At 40.8% G+C, this 23750-nt stretch overlaps 2 protein-coding genes across 2 annotated transcripts; both read left to right on the forward strand.

Moving 5' to 3' along the window:
• Positions 1–13457: 13457 nt before the first annotated feature.
• Positions 13458–15555, forward strand: LOC123146982 (F-box/FBD/LRR-repeat protein At3g26920). The gene is made up of 3 exons (XM_044566237.1): positions 13458–14467; positions 14546–14680; positions 14826–15555. Exons 1-3 carry the CDS (start codon positions 13535–13537, stop codon positions 15174–15176), a joined length of 1419 nt encoding a protein of 472 aa, XP_044422172.1. The 5' UTR covers positions 13458–13534; the 3' UTR covers positions 15177–15555.
• A 135-nt stretch (positions 15556–15690) lies between these two features.
• LOC123146990 (F-box/LRR-repeat protein At3g26922) lies at positions 15691–21490 on the forward strand. The gene is made up of 3 exons (XM_044566248.1): positions 15691–20329; positions 20413–20544; positions 20671–21490. Exons 1-3 carry the CDS (start codon positions 19403–19405, stop codon positions 21001–21003), a joined length of 1392 nt encoding a protein of 463 aa, XP_044422183.1. The 5' UTR covers positions 15691–19402; the 3' UTR covers positions 21004–21490.
• Positions 21491–23750: the final 2260 nt, after the last annotated feature.

The following is a 23750-nucleotide window of genomic DNA, read 5'->3' on the forward strand; positions in this document are numbered from 1 at the left end:
TCCATAATTTGGCTAATAGAGAGTAATTTATCTTCATATCAATATACCATTAGATACCACAATATACAACAAATAGACATATTTGGGTTCTGCTAACCTGAATGTACATCTTGTAAAAATACACAATTGGTAGGTCTACATGTGTCCTTGATTCAAGCGTTGTCTCTAATATTGTGAATTATCTATAGGCTACTGTAAATGTTAGATAAGTGGATAAATAAGAACTGAGATATGGGTACAGGAGATATAGCCGCCACCTGTAACCGAAAACTTGGGCTCAACTCACTTGGTAGTGTATTCAACGGACTAACATATGGTAAAAGATTCTTTTGCAATATAAATATCAGTCATTTAGCAAGGTACTAATGATGGCTAACAATATGTGTACAATAGCAGAAACATGTATTAGGCCTAATAGGAAAGGAATATCATGAGATAACATCAGTAACGAATTCACAGAGAATGGAAATAACATGATTTAGAAACCCCCAAATTCCCAAATATTCAGAAACCCCTAGAGTAAGACCTGAAATAATTGTATCGCCGCTGCGAGCCTCCGTTCTTTCGCAATCCCATCCGGAGGCCTTTTTATGTACTCTGTCGGATGGGGAAACCATTGGAGAGGCAATCTTCATCGACCATACTGCCTCCATGATGATGTGTGAGTAGTTCCTACATGACCTATATATGGGTCCATAGTGGTGGCTAGATGGCTTTTTATCTCTCTCTTTTTTATCTTCAATACAATGATCTCTTCAGAGATATATTCGATGTTGTTCTCGTGGTGTGTTTATTGGGATCCGTTGAATTGTGGGTTTATGATTTGATTATTCATTGAAACTTTTGAGATTTAATCCATGTGTGATTTTATAGATATGTATGCTTTCTGATTTATAAGTCTTCTTTGGCCAATTAGATGAGTAGATCTTCAAGAGGGAGTGGTGCATAGTAGCGGGTTTAATTTGCGATGTCCTTACTCTATGACAGGAGGAGTTGCAAGGCACGTATTGTATTGTTGCTACTAAAGATAAAACGACGGGGTTCGAACATATTGCTTGGTCTTACTTTGTCTACATTATGCCAACTTGCTTAATGCATTACTTTGTTTGTCATGAACTTAATACTTTGAGAAGCATGCTGTATAGCGGTCATGGGGTGGAGTAATAGTAGTAGATGCAGTTGGATCAACGCTCTACATAATGCCTATATATGAATCATGCCATGAAGAATCATAATCATAACTATGTGATATTCTATCAATTGCCCAAAAATAATTTGTTTACTTACTGATGTTATGCTTATGAGAGATGCCTCTGGTGAGCCTATGCCCCCGGGTCCATTCTTCACTATTACTAAAACCCTAAAATTGCTCTTTTTTATTTTATCTTATTTATTTTGTTTGCATACCTGATGTCTACTACGCAACTTTATTCCTGTAGACACGTGTTGGGCCTCCAAGCACAGAGTTTTGTAGGACAGTAACAATTTTCCCTCAAGTGGATGGCCTAAGGTTTATCAATCCGTGAGAGGTGTAGGATGAAGATGGTCTCTCTCAAACGACCCTGCAACCAAATACAACAAATATCTTGTGTCCCCAACACACCCAATACAATAGCAAATTGTATAGGTGCACTAGTTCGGTGAAGAGATGGTGATAAAAGTGTAATATGGATGGTAGAAATATATTTTTATAATCTGAATAAAAAACAGCAAGGTAGCAAATAGTAAACGGTCACAAAAACAGTGTTGCAATGCTTAAAAATGAGGCCTAGGATCCGTACTTTCGCTAGTGCAACCTCTCAACAATGCTAACATAGTTGGATCATATGATTATCCCTCAAAGTGCAATAAATATTCACTCCCGAGTTCCTATTAGCGGAGAACAAAAGATAGGAATTGTTTGTAGGTCACGAAACCACCTCAAAGCTATTCTTTCCATTCGATCTATTCAAGAGTTCGTACTAAAATAACACAAAGCTATTTTTTCCATTCGATCTATCCTAGAGTTCGTACTAGAATAACACCAAAGCAAATTCATATTCATAATACTCAATCCACACAAAGAACTATAAAGAGACCCCAAAGTTTCCATCGGAGAAAAACGTGCATCAACCCCTATGCATAGATTACCCCAATATCACCGCGGGAATCCGCGAGTTGAATGACATAACACATATCAAGTGAATCAATAAGATACCTCATTGTCACCTCAAGTATTCATATTGCAATACATATATCATGTGTTCTCATCTCTGAATATTCAATCCGACAAGACAAAACTTTGAAGGGTAAAGATTCAATTCATCATAACAAGAGTATAGAGGGGAGAAACATCATATGATCCGACTATATTAACAAAGCCGATGATATAGATCACGAGAGAGAGAGAGAGAGATCAAACACATAGCTACTGGTACAAACCCTCAGCCCCGAGGGTGGACTACTCCCTCCTCATCGTGGTTGCCGCCGGGATGATGAAGATGGCCACCGAAGATGATTCCCCCCTTCGGCAGCATGCCGGAACGGGGTCTAGATTGGATCTCGTGGATACATAGGCCTTGCAGCGGCAGAACTTCTGATCTAGATTAACCCTGAAGGGTTTCAAAATATTTGGGAATTTATAGTGCAAAGAAGGGGTACGGGAGGCCACCGAGGTGGGCACAATCCACCTGGGCACGCCAGGTGGCCCAGGCGCGCCCTGGTGGGTTGTGCCCCCCTTGGGGCACCCCCCCTAGGTGCTTCTTTGGCCCATTGTTGGTCTTCTGTTCCATAAAAAATCTCCAAAAATTTACGCGTTGTTTGGACTCCGTTTGATATTGATTTCCTGCGATGTAAAAAACAAGCAAAAAACAGCAACTAGCACTGGGTCAATAGGTTAGTCCCAAAAAATGGTATGAAGTTGCTATAAAATGATTGTAAAACACCCAAGAATGATAATATATTAGCATGAATACTTCATAAATTATAGATACGTTGGAGATGTATCAGCATCCCCAAGCTTAATTCCTACTCGTTCTCGAGTAGGTAAATGATAAAAGAAATAATTTATGAAGTGTGAATGCTAGCAAAGTGCATAAGTTTGATCAATGATAATTTCAATCACATTTTCTAGCATCATAACAGCAATTCTTTCTTATAAAACTTCTCATGTTATAGTAGCAACCAATTCACATGTTAAGGTTCAAACAATGAACTCTCTTGAAACTCAACAACCTATGTTCTCAGTCACCAAGCAATTGCAATTCAACTTATTCAACAGAGTCTAAGTAAGAGCTCCACATACTCAACCATCTTATAGTCTTCTATGATTGCTAACACTCACCGCATACACATGAGCAAAACGTTTCAACCGGACACATAGAAAGATAGGGGCTTATATCGCCTCCCAACGTGTTCACCTTTGGGTGATGTCAACAATAATAACTCATGCTACCCATATTCAACTGGACATATGTGCCTAGATCTTTCATCACCACATGATTCTTGCCAAAAGAGAAAAATAAAAAGGAATACAGAGAAAAACTTTGACTCTTTGCATAAAAGTAAATACTGAAAAGTAAAAGATAGGCCCTTCGCAGAGGGAAGCAGAGGTTGCCATGCACTTATTTGTTTGTATGCTCAACCCCTTAGTGCAAAAGAACGTCACGTTATATTGCCCCTTATGATAGAAACCTTTACTGTGCAGTCTGTCACTTTTATTCTTTGCCATCACAAGTACATACAACGCTTAGTTTTCTCTTACACTAAATGATCTAACACTTTTAGAAGCAATTTTATTGCCCTTTTTGCGGCGATGACAACTTACGTGAAGGATCTTGCTCAATACTTAGGTAGGTATGGTGGACACTTGAAAATAAGATTTGGGTTTAAGGGTTTTTGGATGCACAAGTAGTATCTCTGCTTGCTGCGGAATTTTCGGCTAGCAAAGATGGGGGGCAAGCACCACATGTTGAAGGATCTATGACAATATAACTTCTATGTGAATATGAACAAACATAAATCATTATGTTGTCTTCCTTGTCCAACGTCAACAATTTTGGCATATAATATTTTGATGGGGGCTCACAATCACAAAATATTTCCAAGATAGTACATTTGCATGTGAAAGTTCTCTTCCTTATACTAATTATTTGTGAATTGCTTGTATGGCCAATATTGTGATTGTCAAGCTTCAAAATCTTTCACTTCGTAAACCCAATGTGAAGCTACCACTAGGCATGATATAATTTCAACTTCATGACATTCAATTTATTCAAAAATTTACTCATAGTATATAAGTGAAGCACAAGAGTAAATGACAAACTACTCCAAAAACATATAATTGAAGATCATGCGAGTAGTAAAGTAAATAGGTACCTATTTGAGGACTATCTCTTATTCAAAAATGTTTAGATCTAAGTATTTTATTAAAACAGAAAGCAAAATGAAAATAAAATGCCATTTCAAGAGTAGCACAACTCATGTGAAGAAGCAAAAACTTAGGCTCAACCGATACTAACCGATAATTGTTGAATAAGAAATGTGGGATGCCTACCGGGGCATCCCCAAGCTTAGATGCTTGAGACTTATTGAAATATTAGCTTGGGATGCCTTGGGAATCCCCAAGCTTGAGCTTTTGTGTCTCCTTAATTCCTTTTATACCACGGTTTTCCTAAATCTCAAAAGCTTCATCCACACAAAACTCAACAAGAACTCGTGAGATAAGTTAGTATAAACCAATGCAAAACCTTATCATCCTTTACTGTAGAAAATCACTAAAATCATTATTCAACATTTAATACTAAATTTATCTCCATATTTAATACTCCTATCCTCAAATAGAATCATCAAACAAGCAAACATATGCAAACAATGCAACCATAACAGCAATCTGCCAAAACAGTACAGTCTGTATAGAATGCAAGATTCATCATAATTCCCTAACTCCAAAAATTATGAGAAAACTACTACACTGTAGAAAATTTATCATATCTTATTTTTCAAAAAAATCAACAATTTATCACATTCTTACTTTTCTAGGGAATTTTTGCAACAGCGGTAAACTTTCTGTTTTGAAACAGCAACAAGTATACTTGCAAAATAAGCCTGCAAAGGCTATCATTGCCATTTTTTTGAAATAAAAGATGCAAAACATTATTCTAAATAACAGCAAGCAAATCCTAGCAAAATAAATTGACGCTCCAAGGAAAACACATATCATGTGACGAATGAAAACGTAGCTCCAAGTTAGGTTACCGATAATGTTGGAGACGAAAGAGGGAATGTCATCCGGGGCATCCCCAAGCTAAGTTGATTGGATCTTCCTTGAATATTACCTCGGGGGTGCCTTGGGCATCCCCAATCTTAGGGTCTTGTCACTCCTTATTCTCCTCATATCGACATCTCACCCAAAACTTGAAAACTTCAATCACACAAAACTTAACGGAACTTTGTGAGATAGGTTAGTATGATAAAGATCAAACCATTTCACTTTACGTACTGTCAAATACAAGATTCATAATTGTTTCCACACAATGCCTACTGTAGCATATCATTTCTACAATTTATATTGAGCAATATATGCCATAGAAACTAGGGAACAAGCAAACTATGGATTGAAAACAGAATCTGTCAAAAACAGAACAGTCTGTAGTAATCTGTACTCAAAGCATACTTCTGCCACTCAAAAAATTATGAAATAAATTTTACCACGTGATAAATTTGTATATTAATATTCTTAAAAAAGAATCAACTCAAAATCACTCTTCTGTTAAAAATTAGAGCTATTTTCGTGAGCGCGAGAGTTTCTGTTTTTCAGCAAGATCAAATCAACTATCACCCCACATGATCCCAAAAGCTTTACTTGGCACTTTATTGATACAAAAGCAATAAAACATGATTACTACAGTAGCATAATCAGGTGAACACACAAAAACAGTAGATAAAAGTGTTGGTTTGTCTCCAAACAAGCGCTTTTCTTTAATGCCTTTTAGCTAGGCATGATGATTTCAATGATGCTCGCATAAAAGATATGAATTGAAACATAACAAGAGCATCATGAAGCATAAGACTAGCATATTTAGGTCTAACCCACTTCCTATGCATAGGGGTTTTGTGATCAAACAACTTATGGGAACAAGAATCAACTAGCATAGGAAGGCAAAACAAGTGCAACTTCAAAACAATCAACACATAGAGAAGCAATTTGATATTATTGAGATATGTGAGAGCACAAGTTCCTCTCTCATAATAATTTTCAGAGGCATCATGAATGGATTCAATAATATAACTATCACATACAGCACTCTTTTCATGATGCACAAGCATAGAAGATTTATTACTCTTTATAGCATACATGTCATCATAATAATCATCATAGATAGCAACTTTATTGTCATAGTCAATTGAAACATCTTCCAAAATAGTGGATGTATCACTAAATAAAGTCATGACCTCTCCAAATCCACTTTCATCAATATTGTAATAAGATTCAACACCCTCCAAAATAGTGGGATCACTACTACCTAGAGTTGACACTCTTCCAAACCCACTTTCACAATCGTAATCATCATAAATAGGAGGCATGCTATCATCATAATAAATTTTCTTATCGAAAGTAGAAGGAATCAAAGGATCATATTCATTATGCAAAGCATCCCCAAGCTTGGGACAAGCATTATTTTCAGCAAATAAATCTTCAAACATTTCATACTCAACAAACATAGCATCCCCAAGCTTGTAGTTTTGCATATCATCATAATCATTCTTATCAATAGCATGAATGGCATCAATAGTATAGCAAACATTATTATCATATTCTTCCAAGCAAGTGCCAAAAAGATCTTCAAGGTCATAAGAGACATCATTGTCTTCCCAATCATAATCATCACAACGGGTAGTAGGCATCACAAAATCATACTCAATATCATCATCCTCCATCAACATATTTGATTCACTTTCATGAGGAACAATGGTGATAGGTGCAATATTACTTGGGAGAGTTACCTTTTTACCTCTACTTTTTCTTCTTTTCTTTTTCTTCTTCACCACCTCACGTGTGGGTTTAATCATTTTTTCCAAGCATCTTGTTGAAGAGATTGATTGGATAGGAAGCCCCTCCTTGTTACCTGATTCATCATAAACACTAGGAGGGTATTGGGAAATATTTTCCCTTTCATTAGTACTCTCTTCATGCTCTATTTGTTTTCATGTCTTTAGATAGTTGGCAATATAAGGATTCTCAATGCAATTTACCGCACAAAACATATAAATTTCCTCTAGATCAAAATCAAGAACTCTCTCAAGGGCAAATTCTGGAATAACCTTAGTTATACGTTTCATTTCTTCATAGCCCAGAAGTAAACTAAGCTCATTATGATGCGCAAGGGAAATCAAGTCATCACATTTTTTGGACACGATTCGATCATGAAACAATTTGCATTGGGTATTTAAATTTTCAGCATAAACATCTAGCCTCTCTTGCAACCATTTAGTTTCTAAATACGTATGCCTCTTGCAAAATCTATCTTCCCTTTTTGGTGTGTGTGTGCACTCCCAATTTACTCTGCAAAAATTGACGTTCTTATAGGAGACATCATTATCATGGCTAGTGCACTCATCATTAGCATTTTGGATATTCAAAGATTCATACTAACAACATTGCAATCATGCTCATCATTCATGCAAATAATTTTATTAAATTCTTCTTCTATCAATTGAGCACAATTTTCCAAACCATCATTTTCAAGAAAGATATTATAAAGATGATCAATAATGTGATGCAACCTCAATTCCATTTTTTGTAGTTTTCTTTTATAAACCAAACTAGTGATAAAACAAGAAACTAAAAGATTCACTTGCAACATCTAAAGATATACCTTCAAGCACTCACCTCCCCGGCAACGGCGCCAGAAAAGAGCTTCGTTGACGGGATGTGAGTGCCGTTTACATAACCTCCCCGGCAACGACGCCAGAAAAGATCTTGATGTCTACTACGCAACTTTATTCTTGTAGACACGTGTCGGGCCTCCAAGCTTAGAGTTTTGTAGGACAGTAGCAATTTTCCCTCAAGTGGATGACCTAAGGTTTATCAAACCCTGAGAGGTTTAGGATGAAGATGGTCTCTCTCAAACGACCCTACAACCAAATACAAGAAATTTCTTGTGTCCCCAACACACCCAATACAATGGAAAATTGTATAGGTGCACTAGTTCGGCGAAGAGATGGCGATAAAGGTGTAATATGGATGGTAGAAATATATTTTTATAATCTGATTAAATAAAAACAGCAAGGTAGCAAATAGTAAACGGGCACAAAAACGGTGTTGCAATGCTTAAAAATGAGGCCTAGGGTCCGTACTTTCGCTAGTGCAACCTCTCAACAATGATAACATAGTTGGATCATATGATTATCCCTCAAAGTGCAATAAAGATTCACTCCCAAGTTCCTATTAGCAGAGAACAAAAGATAGGAATTGTTTGTAGGTCACGAAACCACCTCAAAGCTATTCTTTCCGTTCGATCTATTCAAGAGTTCGTACTAAAATAACACAAAGCTATTTTTTCCGTTCGATCTATCTTAGAGTTCGTACTAGAATAACACCAAAGCAAATTCATATTCGTAATACTCAATCCACACAAAGAACTATAAAGAAACCCCAAAGTTTCCATCGAAGAAAAACGTGCATCAACCCCTATGCATAGATTACCCCAATATCACCGCGGGAATCCGCAAGTTAAATGCCATAACACATATCAAGTGAATCAGTAAGATACCTCATTGTCACCTCAAGTATTCATATTGCAAGACATATATCATGTGTTCTCATCTCTGAATATTCAATCTGACAAGACAAAACTTTAAAGGGCAAAGATTCAATTCATCATAACAAGAGTATAGAGGGGAGAAACATCATATGATCCGACTATATTAACAAAGCCGATGATATAGATCACGAGAGAGAGAGAGAGAGAGAGAGAGAGATCAAACACATAGCTACTGGGACAAACCCTCAGCCTCGAGGGTGGACTACTCCCTCCTCATCATGGTGCCCGCCGGGATGATGAAGATGGCCACCGGAGATGATTCCCCCCTCCGACAGCATGCCGGAACGGGGTCTAGATTGGATCTCGTGGATACATAGGCCTTGCAGCGGCGGAACTTCTGACCTAGGTTAACCCTGAAGGGTTTCAAAATATTTGGGAATTTATAGTGCAAAGAAGGGGTACGGGAGGCCAGCGAGGTGGGCACAACCCACCTGGGTGCGCCAGGGGGCCCAGGCGCGCCCTGGTGGGTTGTGCCCCCCTCGGGGCACCCGCAGGTGCTTCTTTGGACCATTGTTGGTCTTCTTGTCCATAAAAATCTCCAAAATGTAATGCCGTGTTTGGACTTCGTTTGATATTGATTTCCTGCGATGTAAAAGACAAGCAAAAAATAGCAATTGGCACTGGGCACTAGGTCAATAGGTTAGTCCCAAAAAATGATATAAAGTTGCTATAAAATGATTGTAAAACACACAAGAATGATAATATATTAGTATGAATACTTCATAAATTATAGATACATTGGAGACGTATCAATACCTATCACTATCAGATTTAATCCTTGCAATTGGCGTGAACAAGGCGATTGACAACCCTCTTGCCTTCACTGGGTGCAAGCATTTGACTTGTGTGTGTAGGTACTATTCATGTTGTTTGTGTGTCGTCTCCTTCTGATTCGATAAACCTTGGTTCTTAACCGGGGGAAATACTATCTGCTACTATACTACTTCACCCTTCCTCTTCAAGGAAGTACAATAAATCTACAAAGAGTAGCAGGGCGCCAGAGGCCTTCTTGCCCTACAAGTCAAGGGCATCGACAACCAAGATCGCATCCACGTTCATGTAAACCCTAGCCTCCTCGATGTATATAAGGAGAGGCCAGGGGAACTCTCATTCCCATCTATTCCCTAATAGAAACTCTCGGTAGCAATCTCATATACCATTTTAATCCCTCACATGAGGTATTCCTCCACCCTGAATAACAAAAATAAGTAGCAAGACGTAGGGTATTGCTCTTGAAGGTCTGAACCTGGATAACCCCTCGTGTGATCTCCGATATAACACTTCCAACTGCGCCGAACCCCTGTCGAGGTATCTGATGGTATTCTGCACCGCCAAGCCCCCAGGAGGTGGGTACTCCAGCATCATGTATAGGACTAATATGTGCTAGTTTTAATTTCTTAGTTGTACCTTTCAATTTTCGTACCGTGTGATATAGTTTGTGTTTGTTAGTTCTTTTAAGTGCTTATCTTCTTTAACATAGGTTTTTGGTGTTGAGTCTATCATTTTTAGGGTTTGTGCTCGAAAAGTATCACTCTAGTTTAATTCAACATTAGGATAAAGCGAAATATGTAACAGTTTTAAAACATCTTCTCACCATGTCCTCTTCCCTGGGCTAGATTAGCGAACACCACAGCATGAAATCCCTAGAAAAATCGTAATGCTAGGGAGAGCCGGGTACAAGTCACATATCCCCTCTCCCCCGCATGCGATAACAACATCGCTTCTCCCACGCGCGGCCACTCGCACACCTGAGATCATGCTCATGCTCTTTGCATCATTTAAACCAGTAGTATAATTCCCACTAGGACACAACACAAACCAAAAGTGACAACCAAGTCAATGATTTACAAAGAAGATCCCTGATCGCAGATTTATGTTGCAATTCGATACTGAAAAGTGAATTCAAAATAGTCGAAAATCATCCTCATAGGGGACTATGCCACTTGTGGCAATGAACTCATCACTGCTCAACCACTGGTGGAGTGTTGCTCGAGGAAGAAGTTGATGCCTAGCGGGATCACTGTTGCCTCCCATTTGGCACCCAGTCTCGAAGGAAGAAAGCAATTGCCTTTCCACTAGAATAGTAAAGGGCGACAAAGCGGCGAAGACTCGCCCTTGACCACCTTGACCTGTTCCTTCCAAAAGAAGGAAGCTCTGGCAGGTGTAACGACTTCAACCCAACCTCCGCTGATGATGAGCCCTAAGAATGGACTGATAAAGAGTACACCTCCAAATCTAGCGAGTTAGTAAGCTTATTGATGGAGTTTACCACAAGAAATCTTCCTGTCACCACTGGCTCCTCCTGCTAGATCACCATGAACAGGGGTATCTTCACCGCCCAACAGCGGTTGCAACTCACACACACCAACAGGATATTTCGACGAGCATAAAATAAAACACCACTAAGGCAAACACTACACCTAGGCTACTATATACATCAGTAGCCCCACACTCTTCTCCCATACATGCTTTGCCAGCAAGGTCGGCAGAGAGGGAAGGCAAACGAACCGAGATCTCATCTTGGACTCTCAATGGAAGGGTCGGGAAGAGAAACATAAGGGAAAAGTTTTGATCCGAGTCCTTCTCACCGACAATGTGTGATCTATCATTTTTTGAGGAACAAGCCACTTGCTGGTAGCAATTCTTATTTGGCGCGTAATTCGCTACATGCCGCTACGTGCCACTGCGCAAAGATGGGCCGACCACTTACCACATCCTTTCAAGTAATTTCCCTTTTCCAGTACCTTCACATACCAAATTTTCCTAGTTTAAACTATTTTTCTTTCGGTTTTCTGCCTTTTCTTTCGTTTTCCGTTTTCCTTGTTCATTTTCGCATTATCAAATTCGTGAATATTTTTCATGAACATATTTTGAATTCTTGAGCATTTTTCTTATTCATAATTATTTTTGAACCCACGAGCATTTTTTAAAATTCATGGATGTTTTTTATTCCGCAAACATTTTTAAGACTCACAAATATTTTCTACATCCAAAAACACTTTTTCATTTCATGAACATTTTTTGAAACCCGTGAACATTATTTAATTCATGAATTTCTATATTTTTGCGAATACTTTTGAGAACTGCAAACATTTTAATTTGTGAATTTTTTTTGAAATTCGATTTTTATTCCAAATTTTCAAACATTTTCGTATTAAGAAATATTTATTTGGATTTGTGAACATTTTTAGAATCCTCGGAAATTTCTTGACATTCATGAAGATTTTTTTATTTTGCAAATATTTTTTTGATTTCAGGAATTTTTCACAAATTTGATAATTACTTTTTGAATTTAAGAATTTTTCACAAATTTGATAATTCACTAAAATTTTCTTGAATCCATGAAATATTTTGACTCGTGATATTTCTTTGAAATCGTCAAATTGTTTCTGAGTCAAACAATTTTGGAAATCATGGATATTTTTTGAATTCATGAACTGTTTTTGTATTCGTGAATATTTCTGAAAAATATGACAATTTTTTGAACTCACGAGCATTTTGTAAATTTCTAAAAAAAATTGTTAGTTTGAAGAAAAAAATTTAGTCAACACAATTCAAAAAGAAAGTAACTGCTAAAAAAACCAACCAAAGAAAATATTTCAGTAGTGCTTTACCTCTGGGGATGGGCCAACGCTGTACCGTAAAAAAGTCTGTAAAAAACAAAAGTCAACCTAAAACTTAACTACCCCTTGCCCTCCCACTGAACCCTTCTTTCTATCAAAAAAAAAGGAAGAGCACACCAAAAAAAAGATTTCAGAAAAAACTCCGCAACTTACGCTCTCGTTGCAGCGGCATCTGTTAACGTGGCGGCAACAAAGAAAAGACCAGCTCGTTCCTCATGATATTCTCTCTCTTTTGTTTCTTTGTTCTGTTTGGAATGGTTTTTCATTAGTTTTCTTTCTTTTTCGGTTTTTTTCTTCATTTTTTTCACAGATTTTTTTTGCTTTTCGAAATGTTTTTATTTTGTTTTTTAACACATGTTTACTTTTTCAATACACAATGTACATTTTTACTATACATGTGGAATATTTTTCAAATAAATGAGGTATATTTAAACATTTTTCGTATACATGTAAAATATTTTTCAAATACATGTTGAAAACATTTTTACAGTGTATAAACATTTTTTTTAAATCACGAATATTTTTTGAAAATAAATATTTTTGAAAATGAATTTTATTCATTATAACACGTCCATTTTTTTGGATAGTACGAAAAGTTTTCTATAAATATGACATTGTTGCGAACCAACATGTGGTCAGATGGTTAGAAGGATAGTTATATCCCATCTCACCAGGTTTTATTCATAAACTTGATATTGATGCTCACATTATAGACGTTTTGTTTAGAGCGAGACGTCTATGATGACTTCGTAAATGTACTATGCTGGTGGCTCAGTCTCTCGAGGTGCTCATACGGATATGGTGTGTATGTGTGTGTTCATAGAGGTGGATGTATGATTGTGTGTGAGCGACTTCGATTGTACAATTATATTATAAAAGAAAACATTTGTTTCTAGTACATTGCTGTATAAACATTTTTTTACTACGCTGGGCTGGGTCTACCGCCCTTTGCCTCTCCGTCACATCCTCTCTCCAGAAGGAAAAAAAACACGTTCCCCAATTCTCCTTCTATCCAGAAGAAAAAAAAAATACGTTCCCAAATCCTGAAATCCCCCACACTCCCAGCAACCACCCCAACCCCTCGTGCGCGCCAACCGCCGGCCGGCCATGGAGGACGCGGCGGCGGCGGCCGTCCCCGGAGCGCACGCGTCGGCGAGCCGCCGATCCGACGACCGGCAAGCGCCGCTGTGGAGTCCCGGCCTCCGGGAGCAGCAGAGAAGCCCCGACGATCTCATCAGCCACCTGCCCGACGACGTCCTCGGCGCCGTCGTCTCGCTCCTCCCCACCAAGGACGGCGCGCGCACGCAGGTCCTCTCGCGCCGGTGGCGCCCCCTCTGGCGCTCGTCCGCGGCGCCGCTCAACCTGTCGATCGACCGCCGCTTCTGCGCGGGCGACGCGCGCAAGCACGTCGCCGTCGTCTCCCGGATCCTCTCCGACCACCCCGGCCCCGCCCGCCGGTTCTCGCTCCGCCGGGCCTTCCCGCCAGGCCAGATCGACCGCTGGCTCCGCGCCGGGTCGCTCGCCCGCCTGCAGGATCTCGAAATCGCCTACACCAGAGTGCACGGGGACGCATGCCACCCGATGCCGCCGTCCGCGCTCTGCTTCGCGCCGACGCTCCGCGCGGCCAAGTTCGGCGGCTGTGAGTTCCCCGAGTTGACCGCGCCGTCCCCGAAGTTTCCGCGCCTCAAGCAGCTCACCCTGTGCCGCGTTAGCATCTCGGAGGACTCTCTCCACGGCATGCTCTCCGGCTGCATTGCCTTGGAAAGCCTTTCGCTGGACCGGAACATCGGCATCGGTCGCCTCTGCATCAGCTCCCCGACGGTTAGGCGCTTCAGCTTCTCGCCTCATCGGGACAAACAAGGTATCGTCACTTGCCAAGAGCTGCTCGTCCAGGACGTTCCATGCCTTGAGAGGTTAATACTACATGATTCACACATTGGTCCGGCGACCATCCGGATAACTGGGGCACCTAAACTGGAGCTATTGGGGTTGTTGTCTCATGGCATATCTACACTCAAGCCTGGAACCACAGTTCTCCAGGTAGGCCAATGGCGCATTCGACATTCCTATATACTACAAGCTATCATTCTTATTCACACTTGTTTTATTTTCCTCCAGAAAACGATCGATGTCAGCTTGACAACCATAATGCATAAAGTGAAGATTTTGGTTGTTGACTCTATTGGCCCCAATCTAGATGCAATTGTTGGCCTACTCAAGTGCTTCACTTTCTTAGAGAGACTATACGTCATTGTGAGTATGCAAACTTCTTCTGTCTTTAAATATGAAAATCAACATTGGGTTAGACTTAATCACGACCCGCTGAACTGTTGTGTATGTGTTACTAATTCAGTTCTTTAGTGACTGCCTTTATATTATTTCGTTCTTCTGTCTGCAGTCCCACCCACAGGAGGATATGAATAATGTGCGCAAGTATGACCCACTGGATCCAATTGAATGCCTAGAACTCCATCTAAAAAAAGTGGTATTGAAGAATTACGATGGTAACCGGACACAAGTTATTCACTTTGCCCAGTTCTTTGTTTTGAATGCAAAAGTGCTCAAGGAAATGGAAATTGGAGTTGTCAACCGCTGCAACAGCAAATGGATGCGCTTTCAACGTAAACGGTTACAAGTGGGGAATAGAGCTTCTCGAGATGCACAGATTGAACTAAAATGGGATACAAAGAAGAGCTTCAAATACCATGGTTTTTCCGAGGCTGATCCCTTTGACATGTCCTCATGTTGACACTTGATACGGTTGTGTTAGGTAGCCTTTCCAGAGATCGCGTCGCAGCCGGCTTCCCTTGTTTGCCTGTCTAAGGTTATCTCACCGTTGTGATCTCTACAAAATGATCTACTTAATGCAGCAATGGAATGCTTTCTTGCGCACTCTGGAGCATACCAGGATTTAGGAGGTTGTGCAGCAGCTCAAGATTCCAGTCCAAACTTGTGATGTATAAGATGTTAGAGGGTTACTAGGATTCGTGTGTCCTGTTTAGTTGCTTGGATTTTCTCTCCTGATTGGTGTCATATTGTAAGCTGGTAGCACCTACAAGCTCCAGCTAATATATTTGTGTAATTACCACTTGCTTTAATGAAATCCCGAATGCACTTTTATTATTTTATAGTCAGCTGATTTCGAATTCGCCATCAGTCAGTTATCCTGGCCGCCCAGTCACCTAACCCAGCACGAGGGGCTGTGGTTCTTTTGAACCAGATCTCCTCGGTTCGGTTGGGCTGGTTCCTGGTCATTTTTGGCGGGGTCCCGTTTGTGTTTCCATGCCTGGAAGAGTTGTGTTGTTTTTTAACTGAATTTTTCAAGTGTGTCTGCGCCGCATTTCATTTTTTTTAAGTTTCAGAGTGTCTCGCTTTCCTGGAGATAGAAGCAGGGTGGAAAGACCAGTGGCGACTCCTCCAGGATGTGCATGGAGAGGGTGATGTACGTGAAAGCAGCGGTTGCCACTGGCGGACAGGGTAAATCTTCACTCTTTGGTTGTGCTCCCTCCTTTTTTTTGGCCTTCTTCAGTTCTGCTTTTCCGTTGCAGCTAGCGTTTCATCTCTGTGCCATCCGTCAAGGTGTGTTTGTATGAGCCACTGAACATCTGACAAAGTTTACGGTAATCAGATGCATGAGATGGAGGGAGGGAGGTGGTGTTTGGTGTTTCAGTTGTGCTCTTAGTCCAATGAGTCAACCAATCACACAATGTAACGGGACTCTGTTTTGAATCATCCCCTTTTTGCTACAAATTAATCATAAAATGTACCTGAATGTATGGAGGGGAGGGGAGCACTGTTATTTTTAGCTTCTCGAAGGTGCTGGTATTCATGGACAAAGGGGGACAGGACATGCATTGGTAATATATCATTCCTGTTTTTGTGGGGTTTTATCTGTTCAATATATGATCCTTCAGTAGTGTGGCTCAACAAATACTACTGTTGGTATTGTCGAGTGGAGACAACTCCTTCTTTTATCATTGCCCTGAGTGCAGTCCATTTCTTAGTGGTAGATTGCAGCAGTTGTTAACCCAGAATGAACAAATGGTTCTTGCCTTGTTGTGTTTGCAGGCTTCATATCGTCAGGAGGACCTCTGGGGTCAGTTATGAAGTTTGTACTCCCTGCCGTCAGTGTTGGAGTCCTGCTGGAACGGAGAAAGAGAGGAAGCAAGATGCGGCAAGTTCAGAGAAGCAGAATTTATAGGAGTCAGTCGGAGTCGTGCTGTGCCGATAGCTATGTGGCTACCAGAGGAGTTCGTTTCAACTCTGCCTGATTGCCTGCCTGCCGTGTACCATTCATGCATCTCTAAAGCTGTCAAGGGCTCAAGGCAATACCCCTGCTTGCAGTTTCTACAGCAGATGTACAGGGAGGAGATGTACATGGTGCCCAAGTTTAGCTATTCAAGGCTTCAAGCAATAACAGCAACATGAAGCTGAGTCTGCAGTTTCAGACTTGCTGCACTCCAGTCACACTACCTCGACCCTAAATATCCCCTGAACAAGCAAGCGGGGTCTAATGCACAAATGACAAATCTCACAATTCCATAAACAGTGGCACAGAACTAGGTATATAGCTCAATTCAGTTTGTTTAAATCTTATGCAGACAGTGACAGAGCTGTGCCACAATGAAAGTTGAATAAAATTCAGAGATGATTCTGGCTGTTGATTATTAAACGTTTAAGTTTACAAAGAAAGCAGCCCAGAGATGTTACCATCAGCGGTGCAAATCAACATTGTTGGTCGTCAATTATGTGTCAGTACTCCCTGCTGTCAGCATTAGAGCCCTACTGGAACAGAGATGGATGGGAAGCAGAATTTATAGCAATCAGCCGGAGACGTGTTGTGCCGATGGTAGCTATGTGCCTGCCTGCCTGCGGTGTTCCAGTGATTTGAGTCACTTGAAGTTTTCGTGTTGAGCTTGAGCACGCGGCTGTGAGGCAAAGCTTGCTAGTGATGGTGCACTGCACTTGCACTGCACTCGATTGGTTGAGAAATTAGTGGGCATGATATGATTAACCAACTCAAAACAAAGATATGAAATTAGTGGGCATAACAGCTAGCAGACTGTATGGGATCTCTTGGTTAGTGGGCGGAATAAATCAGTGGTATCCCAAACATCATTGGCAACATGAAAAATATGGAGTCTCTTGGAATGAGCTCACTTAGTCTCTCCAACAACCTTCTTTCAGCAGAGAAACCTGATGGCAATCAGCTTCAAATGCTCAATGACCCATCGAGTTATGGCCACAGCCAGGGGCTCTGTGGCCGCCCTCTGAGCATTGCACGTACCAATGGTTTAAGTGGTACAACTATTTTTGGTTTCTGGCTATGGTTTGGAACATTATTTTTCTGGAAGCGTTAGAGGTTCACTTTCTTCCATTCCATCGATGCGCTGCAGCAGAAAGTTGTGAAGAAGATGAAGTATATTTGATGGAACATTAAGTGAACATGCATGTATTGTTACTGATGGCCCTCCTTCAATATCGCCAATGAAGTACAATTATCAACCCTGTGTGCACAAGATTGGCTTATACTAGATCTTATGATGAAGCCAATTTCACTCGTACTAGCATTGCGATGAGCAGAAGTTTATTCTCTGAATTTTGTGTGCTACTAGTATTGTGATGAGCAGAAGATTAAAATCGAGACTTGCGAATGTACGAGGTGCTTGATTGTTACTAGTTGGTACCTGTTGGTTCTCTCCTGCTCAATGTCATTGTAAGCTGATACCATCTGTAGACTACAACTGAGCATATGCTTTAATTGAAAAACAGGGTCTTAAGTTTTGGTATAAAGTTTATTTTTTTACATGCAATTGATTACAACTTCTCAGCAGGTCATTAAGATCACTCAAACTGAGACTGACTTTATTTAATCAAGAACATATGGTTGGTTTACGAAATTCATTTCTTTCACACATTTGAAATTTGATATCTTGTGTAGTTGCATTTACTTTTACTTCGTTTATTCTCATAAAAGGGAAGCAAGTAAAGTTCAAATTGCATTTTTCCTGTCCACATTTAGGCGGCATTAAACGGTATACTCTGTTTTTAATTGTTTCCTGATTATGGCGGTTTGAAGATTGATTCCGCTGGTTGTTATTTTCTATCCTTGTCCATTTATTTGGTGGCATGGCACATAAAGATTGCACACATGTTTCTTGGTTCTGGTTAGACAACTCCATGGGTAAAGAGTTTAACGAAGTTTTATATGCAGAAAGAGTACTGTTCCAGGATTCCGCGAGAAAATGTGAAAGCAATCTGTCTTGAGGAAATGGCAGGGCAATCTCAACTGAGAATCTTTCTGCCTTATAAATAGGTTCATTCCTGTGTGCTGATTTCTGTAAGCCTGTCTATCTGAATCTCTGAAATTTCCGCAAGTACTTTGGTGAATATTTCTAGAAATTACAGGAAGTACTCTGGTGAAACGTGTGCAGTAGATATGGCTTCTCATCTGGTCATGTAACCATGAAAAATATATCACGTTTTTGTTGCTTTGGTGATGTAAACAATTTTGGTCACTTATTGCACCCCGGGGAAAACCATCTTTTGACGTCTCATATACCACTGTTAGAAGCAAAAATTGATGCCAGTGTCAATGAAGACATGCAGTTTAGACTTGGTGTCAAATAGGGAAGAATTTTTTCAGGGGCAAATAGGGAAACACATTTTTATCTAGGGTCAAATAGGATCTCTCTCTCTCTCTCTCTCTCTCTCTCCCTCTCTCTCTCTCGGGTGAAATAAAGATCTCTCTCCCTCTTCCTCCCCCTCCCTCTCTCCCTCGCCCCCCCCCCCTCTCTCTCTCTCATATTCCTTTGTGTAAAGCAAGCCAGATCTAGATACCCGTTCCCCAATCTCATATCACATCACTCATTCATATTCCTTTGTGTGAAAGCAAAATAGATCTAGATCCCTATTCCCCGATTTCGTACCACATCACTGCCAAACTAAAATCTTCCTTCTTGCGAGTGTTCGACCATGGAGGAGGCCGCGAAGGTGGAGGTAATTCGTGCTCCCAAGAGGCACAGATCTGTGGGAATCGCTGACCAGCAAGTACCACCAAGGGTCAACGACAAGGAGCGGGGAAGTCTTGATGACCTAGATCTCATTAGCCGCCTCCCCGATTTCTTGCTTGGAACCATCATCTCCCTCCTTCCCACCAAGGATGGCGCCCGCACGCAAGCCATCTCTCGTCGGTGGCGTCCTCTCTGGCGCTCCTCCAATGCGCCTCTCAACCTTGGCGCAGATAATAATCTTTGTGACACCAATTCGCGTGTCGCGCTGGTCTCCAGGATCCTCTCCGACCATCCCGGCCCGGCCCGTCGAATCTCGCTGCACCTCATCTTCTTCCCCAACATCCTAGGCGAGGTCGACGGTTGGTTTCACTCCAGGGCGCTCATTGGCCTCCAGGACCTCGAGGTCACCAACTTGAAGAGGACGAACCACTACCCGCTGCCTCCGCACTCGCTGACACGCTTCGCGCCCACACTGTCTGTGCTTAGGCTTGGCGGCTGCCAATTCCCCGGCCTGCCTGCGCTGGCAAGTTTTTCGCACCTCAAGCAGCTCATCCTGTTCGATGTTGGCATCTCAGAGGACTCTTTGCAAAACATGATCTCCCGATGTGTTGTTCTGGAAAGTGTCTCACTACATAACATGGGCTTTGGTCGCCTTTGCATTAGCTCGCCCACTCTCAAGAGCATCGGCTTCTATGCTCCTCGCGTCAAAGATGCCATCACCTTCCATGAGCTGGTCATTGACGATGCACCTTGCCTTGAGAGGTTGCTACCGATTTATCCAGATGATGGTCCGGTGACCATACGAGTCATCCGGGCTCCTAAATTGGAGGTACTTGGTTTTTTGTCTGAAGGCATATCTACACTCCCCCTTGGAACCACAGTCTTTCAGGTAGTAGCAAGGACAGACACACATTCAGCTTTCCTATATGCAGCCTATTATTCTTATATGACACACTTGGTTTTTTTCTATAGAAAATGATTGCTGTCACCATGACAACCAAAATGCGCTCAGTGAGGATTTTGGTTCTTGAATCTAGTCCTAATCTGGATTTAGTTATTGACTTCCTCGTGTGCTTCCCCTGCTTGGTGAAGCTCTATGTCATTGTGAGTGTTCATATTGTTGCTAGAAATGTCAAAACATTATGGTCTCAGACTTATGATGTATTCTCTCTGTTTTAGATGCTAATTTGTTATCATCTGCCTTATATCATTTCTTTTTTCTATCCCCAGTTGAATGCAGGAAAGAATGTGAATATTGTGCGGAAGTATGATCAACTTGATACAATTGAATGCCTTGAACTCCATCTAAAAGAAGTGGTTCTCAAGAATTACTACGGTGGTTATAGGCCATTTTTTGACTTTGCCAAGTTCTTTCTTTTGAATGCGAAAGTGCTGAATAAAATGGAAATCGGAGGCTCTTATTACCGCAATGACGACTGTTATTTAAGGCTGCTACAAGTGGAGAATAGAGCCTCTCAAGATGCACGAATTGAAGTAAACAGAAATATATTCACTCGCCACGTACGTACCCATGATTTGTCAATGGCTGATCCCTTTGACTGATTCGTATGTGGATTCTCCAAGTGTGTTAGACTGTGTTGCCCTTTGTCCAAAGTCAAAAAAAAGTGGCTGCCTTTGCTTGTCTGTCTAGTGTTGTCACACCCTTATAACGCTATGCAAAATGGTCTACTCACTTCAGCAATGGAATGCTTTGTCAGCAATTATGGAATGCTTTGTCAGGATTTTGGAGGTGGTGCCCAAGCCAAAGATTAAAGTCAAAACTTCTGAATGTACAAGGTGCTTGAATGTTACTGGTATTTGTGTGTTTTTATGTTTATTTGGTATACTTGCTAGTTCTCTCCTGCCCAATGTCATTGTAAGCTGAGACCATCTATGTATAAGCTACAGCTGATATATTTGCGTATTTGCTTTAATGGAAAAAACACTGAAATTATGCAGTATAAAGTTTATTTCCTTGCATGCAATTGATTACAACTTCTCAGCAGGCCATTAAGATTACTCGGATTGAGACAGACAAGCGTAGTAGCTGCAAGCCTGCAACCATGTTTCTGCTAGTTCAGTCAAGAATGTCTGCCTGATATAAATAGTTTCATTCCTTTGAGTTGATTTCTCTAAGTTGGTCTATCAGAATCTCTGAAATTTCCGTAAGTACTTTGGTGAATATTTCTAGGATTGACTATCACTTTAGTGAAATTTCGAGAAAACGCAAATGGCTTTTGCGTTTCATTGCATTGGAAAGAAAGGGGAATTTACATCCTCCTAGGAGGTAGTTTTACACAGCCAAGAGGGCCTCAGTGGACATCCCAGGATGGTGGCAAAACGACCCTGAGCCCTTGGGCTCCGGCCTTTGCCCAACATCGGATCTCGTCTTTAATCCTGTCTACAAGCTCATTCAGCGAAGGCCTCACATGGTCGAAAACACACGCGTTCCTATGCTTCCAAACCATCCATGGCACCAAGAGCGCCACAGATTTGAGCGCCTTGCGAAGCGCTGGCGGTGTGAATTCCTTAGCGCGCAGCCACCAATCCATGAGCGAGCCGTCGTGGTCGGGCGTCGGTGCCGGTAGGCGTAGCCAAGAAAGGACCTCGTGACAAAATATTCACCAAAGTATATTTTCTAGGTTTGTTTGCCTGATGCGTTCATTCACTGTCCAGCTCTAGTCTAATAACCAGCACTTGAGGGTCAGCGTGTACGATATATTAGTCGCGACGAAAGCTGATCATGGCAGAGGTTTGGCAATATATAGTTTCTTGAAAAGGACGAACCCAATTTCCCGAACAGTTTAAAGGGGTTGCATATGGATAAGAAAGTCGGCAGTGATCACCATTGACAACTGGAGATGAGCATGCAAACTTGAGGCTGAGGACGGTGACGAAGATGGAAATCAATAAAATCTCATCTTGGCTGGGACGGTATCTGAAGAAACGCTTGTAATCCCAGGCTCACGCTGAAGTCACAAATGACAGAATTTCATTATGGAGAGGAAGAGGAAGCGAGATGTGGCAAGTTGAGAGAAGTAGAATTTATAGGAAATAGTTTCAGTCGTGCTGTGAATTTATAGGAAATGGAGGAGTTCGTTTCAACCGTGCCTGCTTGGATCAACCGTGTCAACTCTCTGAAGCTGTCTCTCTCTCAAAAAAAAAAAAACTCTGAAACTGTCATGGCGATACTCTGCTTGGAGTCTCTGCAGCAGGTGCACAGGGAGGAGACGTACGGGGAGCCCTAGTTTATCCTCCTGTCCTGTGGTTAGGCGTTGAAGTAGTATGATGGATGCACGTCCAAATCAAGCAGATTTGATTACTTCTACCCCATCAAACGCAGCAATAGAAGAGATCGATATCACAAAAAGATAAGTACTTAGTTCAATTAGGTTTGTTCAAATCAATATAAATAACAACATAGTTTTTGGTACGGCGAGAGATTTAAGTAAATTTCAGGGATCCCCGGAAGCAAATTAAAAACACACATGCTGCTTGTTCTAATCAAGCAACCCAATAGGTGAGGGGGCTGGCAAATAGACTTGGGGAAAAAAAGCTCACAAGAGGCAGACAACAAATGGCAGTAAACTGCAGACTTTGAGTAATATATATACTAGCAAAAAGGCCCGTGTGTTGCAACGGGAGTAAAAATGACACACGCTCTTAATTTACAAAAAATGTTCTATAATCTGAGAATTTGTAGCTATTTTTTAAATGCATGAAGAGCTAAAAATGTTGTTTAAAAGATACATGATTTTTTAATCATAAAAAAGATCTTTTTTGTCTGGAAAAGAACATTTCTTTATGGTCTCATGTTGACGCAGGTACTTGTGCCCCTATTTCATCAATATTTCTTGCCATACATGTCATATGTATTGGTCCCTGTCTCATCACTATTTATTTCTTATCAAACTTGTCTTTTATTTTACTTTTGGTCATGCATGCCTCCTTTTTTACTTTTTTCATGCATGTCCTTTTCTTTCTTATATATTATATAGGATAATAGTGCAACATCTCATCTTTATCGGATCTCTCCTGCATTTTCTCTTTTGTTTATTTTATAGCGGACATCCCATCTTTATTCGTTTCTTTTATTTCTTGTCATGCATGCCTTTATTTATTGGTGTCTCTAACAAATTTATCTTCAATTTGATGTTCAATCCCGATTTTGCTGAGGTGTTTATCCTCAATCTGAATCAGTACCGGTATAAAAAAAGACGGATAATGCATTGTTGATTAACATTGCAGCCTAGGTAGTATTTTTAAAATTGTTAAAGGTAAAATAACATCATATTTAGATTCTACATATT

The sequence above is a fragment of the Triticum aestivum genome, chromosome 1B, assembly GCF_018294505.1.
Source record: "Triticum aestivum cultivar Chinese Spring chromosome 1B, IWGSC CS RefSeq v2.1, whole genome shotgun sequence".
Lineage (NCBI taxonomy): Eukaryota > Viridiplantae > Streptophyta > Magnoliopsida > Poales > Poaceae > Triticum > Triticum aestivum.